The 15,778-nt window shown below is 49.8% G+C and overlaps 1 protein-coding gene across 1 annotated transcript; it reads left to right on the forward strand.

The window, feature by feature from the left end:
• Positions 1 to 12,888, forward strand: DEFB1 (defensin beta 1). Its single transcript, XM_008274178.4, has 2 exons — positions 1 to 206; positions 12,656 to 12,888. The coding sequence occupies exons 1-2, from the start codon at positions 146 to 148 to the stop codon at positions 12,799 to 12,801; spliced, it is 207 nt and encodes a 68-aa protein (XP_008272400.1). The 5' UTR covers positions 1 to 145; the 3' UTR covers positions 12,802 to 12,888.
• Positions 12,889 to 15,778: the final 2,890 nt, after the last annotated feature.

Genomic DNA, 15,778 nt, shown 5'->3' on the forward strand with positions numbered 1-15,778 from the left:
TGCGACACTCCCCTGGGCTCTCTGTGAGGTTGTGCAATCCTGCAGCTCTATAAAGACTGTGACGGCCCGCGTGCAGACCTCTGTCAGCCCAGCTGCCCTGAGAGCTTCTGTGCCCTCCTGCCACCCAGCTCCGCCTGCAGCCACCATGCGAATCCACTACTTGCTGCTGTTGACATTCTGCTTCCTCTTCTTCCAGACCGTCCCAGGTAAGCACCTAGGCAGACAGGAGCTCAGGGATCTGCAGCTAGGGAGCATCCCGCGGCAGCCAGCAAGCCTGCCAAGCCCTCAAGCCCTCGGGCTCTGCATGTTACACCTTGGGCAGAGGAAATGAGTCTGGTGGGGATCCGGCAGTCACAGACAGCTCCCTCCTCTCCTCACCGCCGTCCCTGTCCGGCTGTCTCTGATGTAGCCCAGGTGAAGGAATGGCAGTCCCACCTGCAAGACAGCTCCACACCCTGCAAGGTCAGCTTCCTAGCCAGAGACGTGCAGGCCCTGTCCTCACTCCAGGTCACTGGGTGGCACCTCCTGTGGAGCCGCCTCCCCTGCCCCTAGGCCAACTCAGCCTCATGTGCAGGCAGCCAGGGATCCCGGGCCACCCTCCGCCCACCCTGGGAAGCCCAACCACAGTCTCCTGGCTGGGAGAGCCCCCCACTCACGGGGATGGGGCTTCCTGTCCCCCAGAGGGTGCCAGGTCCTCAGCACGTGGGCAGCCATGCCCCTGGTGTGACTCAGGAGGACTCAGGTGCACATCGCGTCCCAACCGTCACTCACTCCCAGTGACCTTGGGCAGCAGGTCCCCTCTCTGAACCTTAGCTTCCTCATCTGTGAAGTGAGAAGACTCAGGCAGAGGGCTCGAAAATGTGACAGCTCCCTGAAAGATTCCATTGTACCTTTCTATAGCATCACTAGTTTACTCCAACTATGCCTCAGTTTTCCCATCTGAAAACTGGGTACAAAAATACTCTAAATGTAAGAGTTCTTGTTGCCATTTAGAACCCACCAGAGAGGTAGAGAAATCAATGTAATCTGCTGCAATCATGTTTCTTAAAGGATAGAAACCACCTATCCCTGAGTTGTAGGAAGGGGATGTGCTGTTTCTTCATCATGCTCTCATGGCAGTTCTGTGTGTGCATGGGTGTGCGTGTGCATGTGTGCATGTTGCGTTTGCGTGTGTGTGTGTGCGCGCGCGTGCTTTGCACAACAGTGTAAAATTTCCTTCTTACAGCAGTTCAGGTCAAACTCGAAAAAGTTTGACAGCCACTTTTCTAGCACAATCTGTTTTTATTGTCAGTCTGTTACATCGGACTACAAACACTACATTCAAAGCATAGGAAATAGAGCAGTGTTTCCAAGGAAAGGCAGGAGTAACTAAACTTACTAATCCTCATTATATTTCTATTAATTTATAATACTAACATGCATCGTATACTCATTCACTGATAGTACTAGTGTCCGTTATGTGTTCATTAGCTTATACTGTTTGTTATAAAACTAGTAGCTGACTTGTGGAGCACGTAGGAGGGTCTTCAGAAAGTCCATGGAATCACGGGCGAGAACAACACGCATCTCACGAACGTTTACACCAAAACCAACCTAATTCCACTTTCCATGAACTTTCTGAAGGACGCTCACGAACGGGATGGCTCAGGTACCCTCGGCAAGGGCATGGTGACCCTGATGATGCACAAATCTGTTCTTGTGTAGGGAAGGCTCTGCCACTGGGCCTGCCCAAAACCTGATCATATTTAAGATGAGCAAGGAGCGGAGCCCACCTGGCCACCCAGGGGAAACTGGGGTGGACTGAGCACCCAGGGGTCCCTGCAGGTCACACACAATGTCCAAGGAGCCATCTCCATCCCAGACTCATCAGGTCTTAAAAGGGGACCACAGTGGAGGGCACTGCTTGGGACAGAAGTCTGCAGGTTTTCCCTGCGGGTCTGAGTGTTGTTGTCTATAGGGGGAGGAACTGACTCCTGAGGTCTCCAGGCCACACTGCGGCAGCCCTGCATTCTCTCGGCCTCACTTTGGGGTTTGCTGCTGTCCTGTTGTCTCTGCAGCCCTCAGTCCACCCCACTGCCTGCAGAGTTGCTGACTGCCCAACACAGACCTTAGCACAGGGCAGCTGGGCAGGGCTCCTCCAGGGTGACCCCAGTGCTGCCTCCTATGAGACTCCCACTCCCACAAGCCCCCCTTTCCCTACTCCCAGCAAGCCCCCTCCCCCATCTCCCACCCTGGCTCCCCACCAGCCCTCACATGGAATCAGAGCATGTCTAGTCCACCCTGGGCCTCTCATACATGGGAAAAGCAAGGCCTCCAGGACCAAGGTGAACCAGTCACAAGACCCAAAGTTTGCTTTAGCAGTTTTCTTCTCTACCAGAAAAAAAAAAAAAAAAAACCTGCATTGCTCACTTTGGTCATGCAAATGGTCTTTGTGGGAACATAGAATGATGTCAAATTAACAAGGCAGCTGGGGTCCCTGAACTGGCTCCACAAGAACCAAGGCCTGTGGACTTCAAGAAAGTCTGAGGTTGTGCATCCCTGATAAAACAAGTACTTGGTGGGCACCCTCTGTGTGCAGGCTTTGCCCTGGGAAAGGGGCCCAGCCAGGAAGACACAGGCCCCCAGTCTCACGACCTCCCTTTCTGGAGCAGAGCACAGCATGGAAAGACAATTGTATAACTAATGACCCCCTACAGATGCACTGTGGAGTGCTCACAAGCCTCGGGTGCCAAGCCAGTGACTGCCCAGGAGCTGGCCTGATCCAGAGCTATCGGGAAGGCTGGCACACGAAGGGGAAATGGAGGACATTTGGTGCACGTGATATTTAGAAAAATTCATCCCTTCCCAACAGTTAAAAATCCAGATATGTCACAGAAGTTTTAGATTTTTGTCTTCCGAAAACACAAACGACTTGGCAGCATTCCTCTCCCAGATAGGCACCTGCACCCATGGCTCCCTGCTGCCTTCCCGTAGCCCCCTTCACACCTTGATGCACCTGCCTGCCTACTTGAGTGTCTGGATGTGCAGCCAGGAGTCATATGAACTATGCAAACAGTGAGGAACAGGTGGACAGGACAATAGCAGGTGCAAGAGCCCAGAGATACACAGGAGTCAAGTTCAGTCCTCACCGTGCCCCTAAGAGGAACAAGGAATCATTAGTCCCATTTTGTAGGCATGTCAAGCAGGGAGCAGTCCGAGGATCAAACCCAGCCATCAACTGAGGCAAGGCCTCATGCATTCTAGGTTCAGGGTGCAACCAGGAAGCTGTGTAGCAGGGAACCTCTAAGGCAAGGTTGGAGCGGGCAGACATGCAGCTGGGTCAGGTGAGCCCCTGCCAGAGGGGAGAGTGACAGAATGGGACTGGCTTGTCTGCAGCGTGGAGGTTGATTGGCACTGGCTGTGAGGACATTCTCCCTGTAGCAGAGCCATTCCACAAGGGCACTTGGCTGTAGCAGAATGACCCCAACCCGTCACCCAGGCGCCAGTCCTCCCTCCCTTCCCCTGCAGAACCCCGTGCATTCCTGTCAGATCCGGTCCTTTCCTGTACTCTCAAGGCAGGAAGCAGGCAATGACTCCCTGCCCCCACAGGCTGTGGCGCTCCCTGTGCACCCTCCCTTGCCCACACCTGAGTGCCTCGCCTGTAGTCCCCACCCCAACCTGCTTGCCCTAATTCCTTCTGCCTCTCTGACCTCTGGCAGCAGCTGCCAGGTTTACACTGGCAATGGCCTCTCGATCCCATCCGGAAAAACATGCTCAGACAAGGCCCCTGCAGCCTCGGGGCCACACCTGACAGGCACCTGTTAGCAGCGTGTGGGAGGCCCCAAGTGCCCTAGAATAGCACTTTATAGCTGAAGAAGGCAGCTCTGTGAATATCGTCTCACAAGAGCCTCAGGATTCCTCTGTGCAGGGACACAATCCCCCACACTCCATGGATCCCCTCAGAAGAATCTCAGAGGTTCAGACACTCAGCCAGCAAATGACAAGGACTCCAATGCAGAGGCTCTGGCCTGGCTCTGGCTCTAGAGTCTGTCTGCCTTCCACACACTTCCCCAGGACCTCTGCCTGGGCCACCAGCCACAGGGACTTATCTCAAGAACAGCCGAAGCAGCAACTGCATTCAAACTTTTAGGAACCTGGTAAGAGGCGTTGCTGGTTGTGAGCCTCCTGCCTCTGTTTCTGGGTGAACAGGGGTTCCAGGGGCTTCCTCCGTGCAGAAGAAGCCTTGGCTTTTGTTGGGTTCCCGATAGGCTTGAAATTATTTTGATTTGCAGGAAGGTCTGGTGCCATTGATTTTACCCCCAGTGAGCATCCAAAGGTTCACAGAAATGAAGTCTGGCCCTCTCCAGCCTCCACTGGCCATGTCAATGCCTACAGCCCTCCCCTAAGTGACTGCTGCTTCTGTTTTGATGCCCACAGTGGGATGAACACCACTTACTCCTGCCCCCTGCCCCCGGCACAGCTGCCAACCAACCACCTGCCCGAGGAAAGAGCCTTTGTTAACCCATGGAATTCCTCACCTATGACTAGTCTTTTTTAAAAATGCTTATTTTTATCTACTTAAAAGGCAGAGTGTGGGGAGAGGAAGACAGAGAGACAAAGAGGTCTTCCATCTGCTGGTTCACTCACCAACAGGCAGGGCTGGGCCAGGCCTAAGCCAGGACTCCATCTGGGTCTCCCAAGTGGGTGGCAGGGGCCCATACGCTTGGCCGGCGCTGCTGCTGTGGTCTGTCTTGAGTCACTTCCCGCTGCCACAGCCGTTTATGTTTCACCCCAGGTGTGGTGTCTGCAGCAACTCTGTGAAAATCTAGATTGTGTATCTGTAACTCTGTTGTTCACATGTCTCAAACGTATGGGAGGTGTGGACCCCGCCTTGCTCTCCTGCCAACTCCTGCCTGACTGTGGGTTCTGCTCTGTGGTCCTGGTGGAGGAGAACAACCAAATTGAGGCCTCATCTTCCCCAAAACTGTAGTCATGTTCCCCCTGCAGCACCTGATGATCTTATTTCCTTTTTAAAATATTTTTATTGATTTATTTGAAAGGCAAAATCACAGAGAGAGTAGGTAAGGGAGACAGAGAGAGAGACAGAGCGATCTTTCATCTGCTGGCCCACTACCCGAGTGATTGCAATGATTGGGGCTCAGTCAGGCTAAAGCCAGGAACCAAGAACTTCATCCAGGTCTCCCACATGGGTGTCAGGGGCCCAGGTGTCTTCCATGGCTTTCCCAGGCCATTGGCAGGGAGTTGGGTTGAAAGCAGAGCCGCCAGAACTCAAACCGGTGCCCATATGGGATACCAGCCTCACAGGCAGAGGCTTAACCCATTGCACCACAATGTTAGCCCTCGGATGATCTTTTAGGGGAAGAAATTTTATCTCTTGAACCCCAGTTCTCCAATTTTCCCTTTTCATTTCCTTTCCAAACTTCACTTCTATCTCTCCTCATGTTGTCCAAAGCCAGGCTTAGTGTCCCACACAGGAGCTCCCGGAGGGGTCACAGCAGTGACCCAGGACAGGAATTCCTGTCTGCAGCAGCCTGAGGGTTACACTTTCATTCCCAGCTCTCTCCCCTTCCTGACCCTCATTCTCTGAAGGGCCCTTTTCTGTAGAGACCAAAGACACACCCCAGTGTTTCCAGTCTACTGTCCTCTCCATGATCTTTTCAGCCACTCTTCCTTGACCCCTGGCCTGTGCGAGGTGCTGCCTGATCTAGAGAGCATGAAGGTCCTCACCCATTGTTGCCTGTCTGGACAAAGTCAAGGCTGTCCCGTTCTTTTCCTCCCTCTCCTGCTCTTCCACCACTGACCTCCAAACACCTCTTTCCTAGTTTCTGGCTATGTAATCACAACTGCCCTTCATGCATCCAACACCTGTTCCCACACTTGACCAGGAACTGGCCATGTTGCAGCTGTACTTACTCAGGATCGTTGGCAATGCAGCTGGAATTGGCCTGATAAAGGTAGGTTTGAAGGAATCACTACATCGGCTGTGAGCATAGAGACTGGCAGAAGCCTGCTCCCCACACACACCCATACTGTCGCTCCCCCTCTTTACGGAGGAACGACACTGGACCCTGCGCTGTTCTTTTGTCTGCTCGGCCCTTCCCGGGTTTGCTGCTGGTCCTTCCCGGGTTGGCTACCGACCCTTCCACCTCCGTGGAAGGGCGGTTCCCCCTGCCACTTTCCCCACTTCCACGGGGGAGCGGCACACTGCCGGCTCTCTAGGGGGCTGCACAGGTGTTCCTGGTGCATGTTGTCTCTCTCCTCCTTTATAGTCCTCTTCTACCAATCCCAACTCTGCTACCCACATGCCGAGTACGCTGCTCTCCTCCAATCAGGAGCAGCTCCTGCAGCTTGTCAAGTTGGTGAGAGGCAGCTGTGTAGAAGCTGTTTACTCCTCTCCCAGCGCCATATTGTGGGAGAGCAGATGCATAGAATAAGTCTTAATTCCAGTAACTTAGTCTAGTCCGAGTTGCTCCCCACACCATACCTGCTCGTCGCCCACGCTAACCTACAGGGGAGCCCTGATTTTCTACATCCCTCTGGTTTGTGCAGCTCCAGAGGCTACAGAACAGCTTATTCACAGTTCTCAGTCCAGCTTAGTGAGGACCAAGATGAGAGTAAGTGCCACGTTCAGAGGGAGGGTTGCCGTTCTGGGGAAAGACCAGAAGAGTGAGGCTGTGAGGGTTATCCAAGGAGCCTGTGTGTCCTGGGAGGGGACAGACACGGAGCAATGGAGTGATGAGAAAAGAGGCGGGAGCTGCCACAGTGCTGGGGTCCTGGGCTCTGGAATATGAAGATGACCTATTTTGTTTTAAAGATTTATTTATTTATTTGAAAAGGAGAGAGATAGAACTTCTATCTTCTGATTCACTCCCAAAATGGCCACAACTGCCAGGGTTGAGCCACATCAAAGCCAAGAGCCAGGAGCTTCTTCTGGGTCTCCCACACGGGAGCAGGGGCCCAAACACTTGAGCCACGTTCTGCTGCTTTCCCAGGCCTTTAGCAGGGAGCTAGATAGAAATCGGAGCAGCCAGGACATAAATCAGGGCCCACGTGGGATGCCAGCGTCACAGGCAGTGGCTATACCTGCTATGCCACAGTTTAAGGCCCTAAAGCCCCTGGCAACTCTTTTACTTTTTAATTTTGTAATTGTGAAACATTAGTCCATAAAGTACAAAGAGCATTCATGGAAAACCTGTAACCACCATGCAGATTCGAGAACTGGGACTCTGCTAGCCCTTGGGGAGTCCTGCCAGGGCCTTCACTGTCATAGCTCCCCCTCCCACCAGGGGGACTCACTCACTTGACCTTGATGGTGATGACTTCCCACATTTCTTGTACTCATGCCTAGCAACATGGCTGGGTTCACGTATGCATTGCTGTTGTCCAGGAGGTGCCCAAAGGCTCCTGTTTCCATTGCCAACTGGTGATACTGCCAGGCCATAGGGAACACATGCATTCAGCTTTGATAACGCCCAACTGTACCCCAGAGTTGTCTACACTAAGCTGCATTCACAATCAGTGAATGAAAGTCGTCCTTGCTCCTTATTCTCGTCAACACTGGATAACGGTGATCATTTTTTAAGCTTAGCCATCTGGAGGTATGTTTTAATGGTGGCTCAGTGGAGATTAATTTGTATTTCCTGATCAGTAATAAGCTGAGTACTTTGAAATGTATTTCCTGGCCCCTGGATATCTTGGGAAATATTTGTTTGTCGCTTGCGCCTATTTTGCACAGGTTGTCCCTGTCCTGAATGTCTGGTAGTAGTTGGTTATATATTCAGCATGTTTGCCCTCTTGTGTGTTACAAATATCCTCTGTCACCTTGTATCTCAACTTGTCTCTCTGTTTATGAAAACTTACCTTAAATCGAGGTTTTTGTCATTATTTTAATGTAGTTGAATGTATTATAATTGTCTAAGAAATTATTCATTGCCACAATGATACGAAGATAGTCTCCAATGAGAGTGGGTTTCCAACAGTTCATGGAAAGAGTCCTTTTTTTGTAATTTTATTTATTTTCTTTACTTGAGAGGTAGAAAGACAGACAGAGAGAGCTAGACATTTGGTTCTCCCCAAATGCCCACAACAGCCAGGGCTAAGACAGGCAAATGCTGAAAGCCAGGAACTCAATCCAGGTCTGCTATACAAGTGGCAGGGACCTAATTACTTGAGCCATCACTGCTGCTTCCCAGGGTCTGCTAGTAGGAATCTGGAGTCAGGGGCCAGAGCTAGGTATTGAGCCCAGGTATTCCTGTGTGGGACACGGGCCTCTTAACTGCTGGGCTAAACACTTGTCTCCCTAGATTTTTTTTTTTTTTTTATCTTTTATTTAATGAATATAAATTTCCAAAGTACGACTCATGTGTTACAATGGCTTCCCCCCCCCATACCGTCCCTCCCACCCACAACCCCCCCCTTCCCACTCCCTCTCCCCCTCCATTCACGTCAAGATTCATTTTCGATTATCTTAATATACAGAAGATCAGCCTAGCATACCTTAAGTAAGTATTTCAACAGTTTGCTCCCACACAGAAACATTAAGTGAAAAATAATAGATGATTTTTTTTAAATGATGATGAAATCAGATCAGACCTATTGTCACGTTTAATCCCAGTGAGAGTCAAGTTGGGAAATTGATAATTTCTTTTTCTTTTTTTTTACAGAAGATCAGTTTAGTGTACATTAAGTAAAGATTTCAATCGTTTGCACCCCCATAGAAACACAAAGTGAAATATACTGTTTGAGTACTCGTTATAGCATTAAGCCTCAGTGTACAGCACGTTAAGGACAGAGATCCTACATGAGGAGTAAGTGCACAGTGACTCCTGCCGTTGACTTCACAAATTGACACTCCTGTTTATGGCATCAGTAATCTCCCTATGCACCAGTTATGAGTTTCCAAGGCTATGGAAGCCCCCTGAGTTCTCCGACTCTTATCTTGTTTGGACACGGTCATAGTCAAAGTGGAGGTTCTCTCCTCCCTTCAGAGAAAGGCACCTCCCTCTTTGAAGACCTGTTCTTTCCACTGGGATCTCACTCACAGAGATCTTTTGCCAGAGTGTCTTGGCTTTCCATGCCTGAAATACTCTCCTGGGCTTTTCAGCCAGATCCGAGTGCCTTCAGGGCTGATTCTGAGGCCAGAGTGCTATTTAGGACATCCGCCATTCTATGAGTCTGCTGAGCATCTCACTTCCCATGCTGGACCACCCTCCCCTTTATCCATTCTATCGGTTGGTGTCAGCAGATACTAGACTTGCCCATGTGCTCCCCTTGACTCTCAGTCCTTTCATTATGATCAATTCCCTAGATTTTTAAAACTCACAAACAAAGGGTCTTCAAAAAGCTCATGGAAAATTCATATTGTGAAAACACTATGCATGGATTATAAATGGTCTTATACCACAATAAGCTTATCTTTTAATTCTATTCTCATGAACTTTTTGAAATACTCTTGTACTATCTTCCAAAAGTTCACTATTTTTTCTCTTACATTTAGGCTTATAATCCATCTGGTGATGATGATGATGATGATGATGATGGTGGTGTGTATGTGTGTTTGCATGTGTGTCTGAGTCTGTATGTGTATCTGTGTGTTTGTGTCTATGTGTGTACCTGTGTGTGTCTCTGGGCCTATATGTGTGTCTATGTCTTTGTGTATCTCTGTGTCTGCATGTGTGTCTGTGTTTGTGTATGTATCCATGCATTCATGTCTGTGTGTGTATCCATGTCTCTGTGTCTGCATGTGTGCCTGTGTGTGTGTGTATCTGTGTGTTTGTTTCTGTGTGTGTACCTGTGTGTGTCTCTGTGCCTATATGTCTTTGTGTATCTCTGTGTCTGCATGTGTGTCTGTGTTTGTGTATGTATCTGTGTGTTTGTGTCTATGTGTGTACCTGTGTGTGTCTCTGGGCCTATATGTGTGTCTATGTCTTTGTGTATCTCTGTGTCTGCATGTGTGTCTGTGTTTGTGTATGTATCTGTGTTTGTGTCTATGTGTGTACCTGTGTGTGTCTCTGTGCCTATATGTGTGTCTGTGTCTTTGTGTATCTCTGTGTCTGCACATGTGTCTGTGATTCTGTGTGTCTTTGCCTGTGTGTATCTGCATGTGTGTCTGTGTCTGTGTGTGTGTCTGTATCTGTGTGTGTGATGAAGTAAGAATCAAGCACTCTGTCCTGTAGAGTAGCCAATTGTCCCAGATCTTTCCCTACTCCTCCTTTGAAGCCCCTACAATCGCATGTCTCCTCTCCACACACACGGGCTATTTCTACACTCCTTCTGTTCCAGTGTGTGCCATCTTCATGTCATCACAGCCTTCTTTACATTGGCTCTATCATTAGTCCTGAAATCCAGTAAAGCAAGTCCTCCCACCTTCTTCTTCAAGAATGCCTCAGCTGGCCGGCGCCGCGGCTCACTAGGCTAATCCTCCGCCTTGCGGCGCCGGCACACCGGGTTCTAGTCCCGGTCGGGGCACCGGATTCTGTCCCGGTTGCCCCTCTTCCAGGCCAGCCCTCTGCTGTGGCCAGGGAGTGCAGTGGAGGATGGCCCAGGTGCTTGGGCCCTGCACCCCATGGGAGACCAGGAAAAGCACCTGGCTCCTGGCTCCTGCCATCGGATCAGCGCGGTGCGCCGGCCGCAGCGCGCCAGCCGCGGCGGCCATTGGAGGGTGAACCAACGGCAAAGGAAGACCTTTCTCTCTGTCTCTCTCTCTCACTGTCCACTCTGCCTGTCAAAAATAAAAAAAAAAAAAAAAAAGAATGCCTCAGCTATCCTTGGCCCTTTGAATTGCCAAATAAGTTTTAGAATCAGTTTGAAAGTTTCACTGGAAGAACCTCTTGGGATTTTCATGACATTGGGTTGGATCTGAAGATTAATGGAGAAAATAACATTTAAAAAATAATCTTTAGGGTCAGGCATTTGACAGAGCAGTCAAGATGCCACTTGGGATGCCCATGTCCCATCTCAGAGTGCCTGGGTTCAAATCCCAGATCCACTCCCCCGATACCAGCTTCTTGCTAATGCCCACCCTGAGGGTCAGCAGTTAGTGGCTTCAAGTGCTTGGACATCTGCCACCCACATAGAAGTTCTGTATTGAATTTCAGGTTCCTGATTTTAGCTTGGCCAATCCTTGGCTGTTGTAGACATTGGGGAGTTGGCCAGAGGACGGGAGTGTTTCTCTCTCTCTCTCTCTCTCTCTCTCTCTCTCTCTCTCTCATCAATTAGTCAATAATATAAAGAACAAAAAGAAACCTTTCTTATTTTAAAGGATGTTCAGTTCATTAGCTCCACTGACCTTCCTGGTAACAGATAACCATGAGGAATGAGGAGAGATTCCTTCTTGTCACAAGGGCTGAACGAAGCATCACTAAGTGCCCCTCCAACACTGGCAGCCTCTGGTGAAGGCAGACAAAAGCTGGAACTGGAAACTTTTGGAAAGTTGGGTTGGTTGTGATCTTACTTGAGGACACATCATGGTGAGGCCACTAGAACCCTGCACAATCTTAGACAGCTTCCAAAAAAAGAGTAATTGGACTTAACTGTAAAAAGCCAGAGAGCCACTAGATAGAAGTTACCATGATGACTGTTTCAAACACTATGAAAATCAGCCTTCCCACAATCAGAGCTCCATGGCATTAGACAATGCTGTCTCTGAGGTGGTGACAGCCCATTGTATCAGGCTGCTCCTGGTGTCCTAGCGCACAGACTGGAGACTGAAACAGAAGTTCCTTCCCTCACAGTTCTGAAGGTGGGAGGTATGGCAGAGGGGTCAACTTCTCCTGAAGTGTTTGTCCTGAGCTTGTAGATGGTCACCCTCTCCACGTCTCTTTTTTCCTCTTGTGTTTCTGGGTCCTAATCTCTTCTTATAAGGACATCAGTCATGCTGAATTAAGGGCCCATTCTGATAACTTCACCTCTCTAAGTTTCTATCTCCAAATAAGATCACACTCTGAAGGACTGGGAGTTGGGGTTTCAACACAGGAATTTTGAGAGTACACAATTCAACCCATAACACCTGCCAATTGAGACAGGCAAAACAGTGGCTTTATGGTCATTGATCAGGGGTATCACCGAGCAACCTTGTTTCTACTGGTGCAGAAGACTGGTCTAGGTACATTATGAGACTCTGAAACCGAGGGAAGGTAGAATAAATTCCAGGTGGAGGAAACAATGAAAGCTTTCTATAGTAACCATAGTTCCAGACGGACACTGAAGAATCACAGGGCTTAGCAGAAATGGTGATGTGGGAGGGAGGTGAGGGAACTGGAATCCAAGTCAGAGAGGGTAATACAGGTACAAGCTCGGTGGGAGGAAATTTAGGGAGGTGTCCTGGCATGGCACCTGCTTCAGCACTTTGTGAATAGCAGCTTGAGTCTGGGGGTGATAAGAGGGAGTAAAAAGCCTAGTTGGGGAGTAACTTGAAATCATGCACACCTCAAAGTCCTAGCAGGAGAGAAGCCTGCTCAGAACCCTGCTGTGAGACAGTGACCTCTTCACACACCTCATTTTTTTGTTAGCACCCCCAAAGACCAATTACATGCAGGTTTCCAGGGAGAAAAAAGTCTCCTACATGCTTCACAGATCTCTCCTGCTTTCCCCCAGGGCTCTGAGATCCCGGAGCCACAGAAAAGGAGCCTAAAGTGTTTTCATTCTCTCTCTACAGGTGCTGACCTGCTCACAGGTCTCGGCCACAGATCTGACCATTACAAATGCGCCAAGAATGGAGGAACCTGTCACTATTCTTCTTGCCCGCTCTTTTCCAAAATCGAGGGTACCTGCTACGGAGGGCGAGCCAAGTGCTGCATATGAGCTGGGAGCGATTATAAGAAACAACTCCAAAGTCCAGTGAAAGATTTTTAATCATTGTTTCAATAAAGGAAAGCATTATGAATGATACCTCCTTTGTGTCTCAACTTCAAAGAGGTTACAGAGGTGTGGGGGTGAGGGTGTGGTGGGACGGGAGGTAGGTCATCCACACAGCTTGACTGACCCATGGAAATGGGGGCCAGGACCTGAACGCTACTGCTTCTCCTTGATTTTATCACCAAACCAACACGTGAGCAGCACAGAGGGTCCATGTGAGTTAGAGGATGTGTAGTGAGGTGAGTGGATGCAGCTTTGGGACCTGCCGTGGCTCACCCCAAATTCAAGGGCCTCAGCATCTGCTCAGCCAAAGCACCCACCTGCAGAGCAGAACTTCTGACTCTCTCCTGTCTGGGTTCAGGGAAGGGAGTTGGTTTGCCTTAGCCACTGAGAACCTCCACAGTGAGCATCAACATATTCCACTCATCCACCAGGCCTAAGGTCTGGGTTTCTATTTCATCATTTTTGATGCCACTGCCATTACATGTCCTAGCTCCACATCAGTCACAAAGCACTGTCACAGCCCAGCCATGCTGCATTTTGTTTCTTCTGTATCATTGGGCCTGCACACCTGGAGAAAATGGGTTGCTGCTATGGTTTGAATATTTGCCCTCCCAGAATGATCCAACATGGGAAGCAGTATACACAGCAGACTCATAGAATGACAGATGTCCTAAATAGCACTCTGGCCTCAGAATCAGCCCTTAAGGCATTCCGATATGGCTGAAGAGCCCATGAGAGTATTTTAGGCATGGAAAGCCAAGACATTCTGGCAAAAAAAAAAAAAAAAAAAAACTAAATGAAAGATCTCTGTGAGTGAGATCCCAGTGGAAAGAATGGGGCCATCAAAGAAGGAGGTACCTTTCTCTGAAGGGAGGAGAGAACTTCCAATTTGACTATGACCCTGTCGGAATAAGATCAGAGTTGGCGAACTCAAAAGGCCTCCATAGCTTTGGCAACTCATGACTAGAGCCTAGGGAGATTGCTGACGCCATAAACAAGAGTGTCAAGTTAAGTCAACAACAAGAGTCACTGTGTACTTACTTCTCATGTGGGATCTGTCCTTAATGTGTTGTCCAATGTGAAGTAATGCTATAACTAGTACTGAAACAGTTTTTTACACTTTGTGTTTCTGTGTGGGTGCAAACTGATGAAATCTACTAAATCGATCTTCTGTATATAAAGATAATTGAAAATGAATCTTGATGTGAATGGAATGGGAGAGGGACCGGGAGATGGGAGGGGTGTGAGTGGGAGGGAAACTATGGGGGGGGGGGAAGCCATTGTAATCCATAAACTGTACTTTGGAAATTTATATTTACTAAATAAAAAAAAGTAAAAAAAAAAATATTTGCCCTCCCATGCTTGGGAATTTAGTCCCCGAAGTCTTCTATTAATGGCACTAAGAGAATGGAAACTGAACCCAGTGATGGTGCTTAGGGGTGGGGCCTTTGGGAGGTGATTGGATCTGACTGGGTTGTTCGTGTGGAGCCACCACAGTTGAGCCCTGGTGGCTTCCTAAGAAGAGAGACAGACTTAACACAGACAGACTTACACACTCCCTGTCTCTGGCCGTGTGACACCTGACACCACCATGGCATCTTCCAGCAAGGACATATCACAAGAGGCCGACCCAGTGCAGCCCCGTGGGCTGTGAACCTCCGGAACCATACCCCAACATAAACTCCTTTCCTCCTGTGCCTCATTGTGGTGGTACACAGCTGAGAAGCGCGGTCACCCTCCCTTTGTGCAATGCACCCGTTGTGGGTCCTGATGATGCATGAGGTGCTGCGTCTCCCTAATCTGGCAGCAGCGATTGCATCTTCCACTTCCACACACTGCAAGCAGGGAGCAAAACCAAACATCGCAGAAGCTTTGCCCCCAACCACAGTAGCAACTTCAAGTCTAACACACCTCTTAGGTGAGGGACCGGCTGACAGGGGAACATGTTGGTTACTATAGTGGACATGTACATGACTCGGGCACTCTTGGTAACTCAGGCACAGCATATGGTTTAATCACAATGCAGCAAAGCTTTTCCATACCCTGGAAAGGCAGGAGACAACCCAGGGCCATCCTACCTGAGAGGCAACCTTAGGCGTCTCCATGACATTTGAGTCTTCCCTGGAGGTGCTTCTCTGGAGGCTAAATTAAAAGGAGATTCCCCCATGGCCTCCCCTTTAACACATCCTACATATTGGTTTCCCAAGACACAATTCTTAAGGTGGAAAAGAATAAACAAGGGCCAGCACCGCGGCTCCCTAGGCTAATCCTCCGCCTGCGGCGCCGGCACCCTGGGTTCTAGTCCCGGTTGGGGTGCTGGATTCTGTACCGGTTGCTCCTCTCCAGTCCAGCTCTCTGCTGTGGCCCTGGAAGGCAGTGGAGGATGGCCCAAGTGCTTGGGCCCTGCACCCGCATGGGAGACCAGGAGGAAGCACCTGGCTCCTGGCTTCAGATCACTGCAGTGCGCCCGCCGGCTGTAGCAGCCATTTGGGGGCTGAACCAACGGAAGGAAGACCTTTCTCTCTATCTCTCTCTCTCACTGTCTAACTCTGCCTGTCAAAAAAATAAGAAGAAGAAGAAACAAGAACCACTTCTGTTTTTACCTTGCAATCTCCAGTCTGCAAGGTTCTGGTCATTTGGGCTGCCCTGCCAGAAATTCCAGTGACCACAGCACCTTTTCAGAGATTCTCAGCCATGTCACTGACTCTCAGGAGGAGGATGCTGAGCCACCAGCAGCAGTGAGCCCAGAAATACTGGCACAGCTCTCCCAATCCACACTGGCTGTGTGACATTGAACCCCAGTGTCCACATCCAACTTGCATTGCTTTGGGGAGGCTGCAGCTGAGGTCTCTGCTCCCCTCTGGCCCTCCTGAGCTCCTGGGTTCACCTCTGCTCCTCCCCCAAAGCAGCCTCAGAGCTG

Source organism: Oryctolagus cuniculus, chromosome 8, assembly GCF_964237555.1.
Source record: "Oryctolagus cuniculus chromosome 8, mOryCun1.1, whole genome shotgun sequence".
Lineage (NCBI taxonomy): Eukaryota > Metazoa > Chordata > Mammalia > Lagomorpha > Leporidae > Oryctolagus > Oryctolagus cuniculus.

Bases quoted from the DNA above. Each gene is read 5' to 3' on its own strand.
- DEFB1 (XM_008274178.4), top strand. From the start codon at position 146: ATGCGAATCCACTACTTGCTGCTGTTGACATTCTGCTTCCTCTTCTTC. The intron at 207-12,655 runs GTAAGCACCTAG...CTCTCTCTACAG, and splicing joins CTTCTTCCAGACCGTCCCAG to GTGCTGACCTGCTCACAGGT.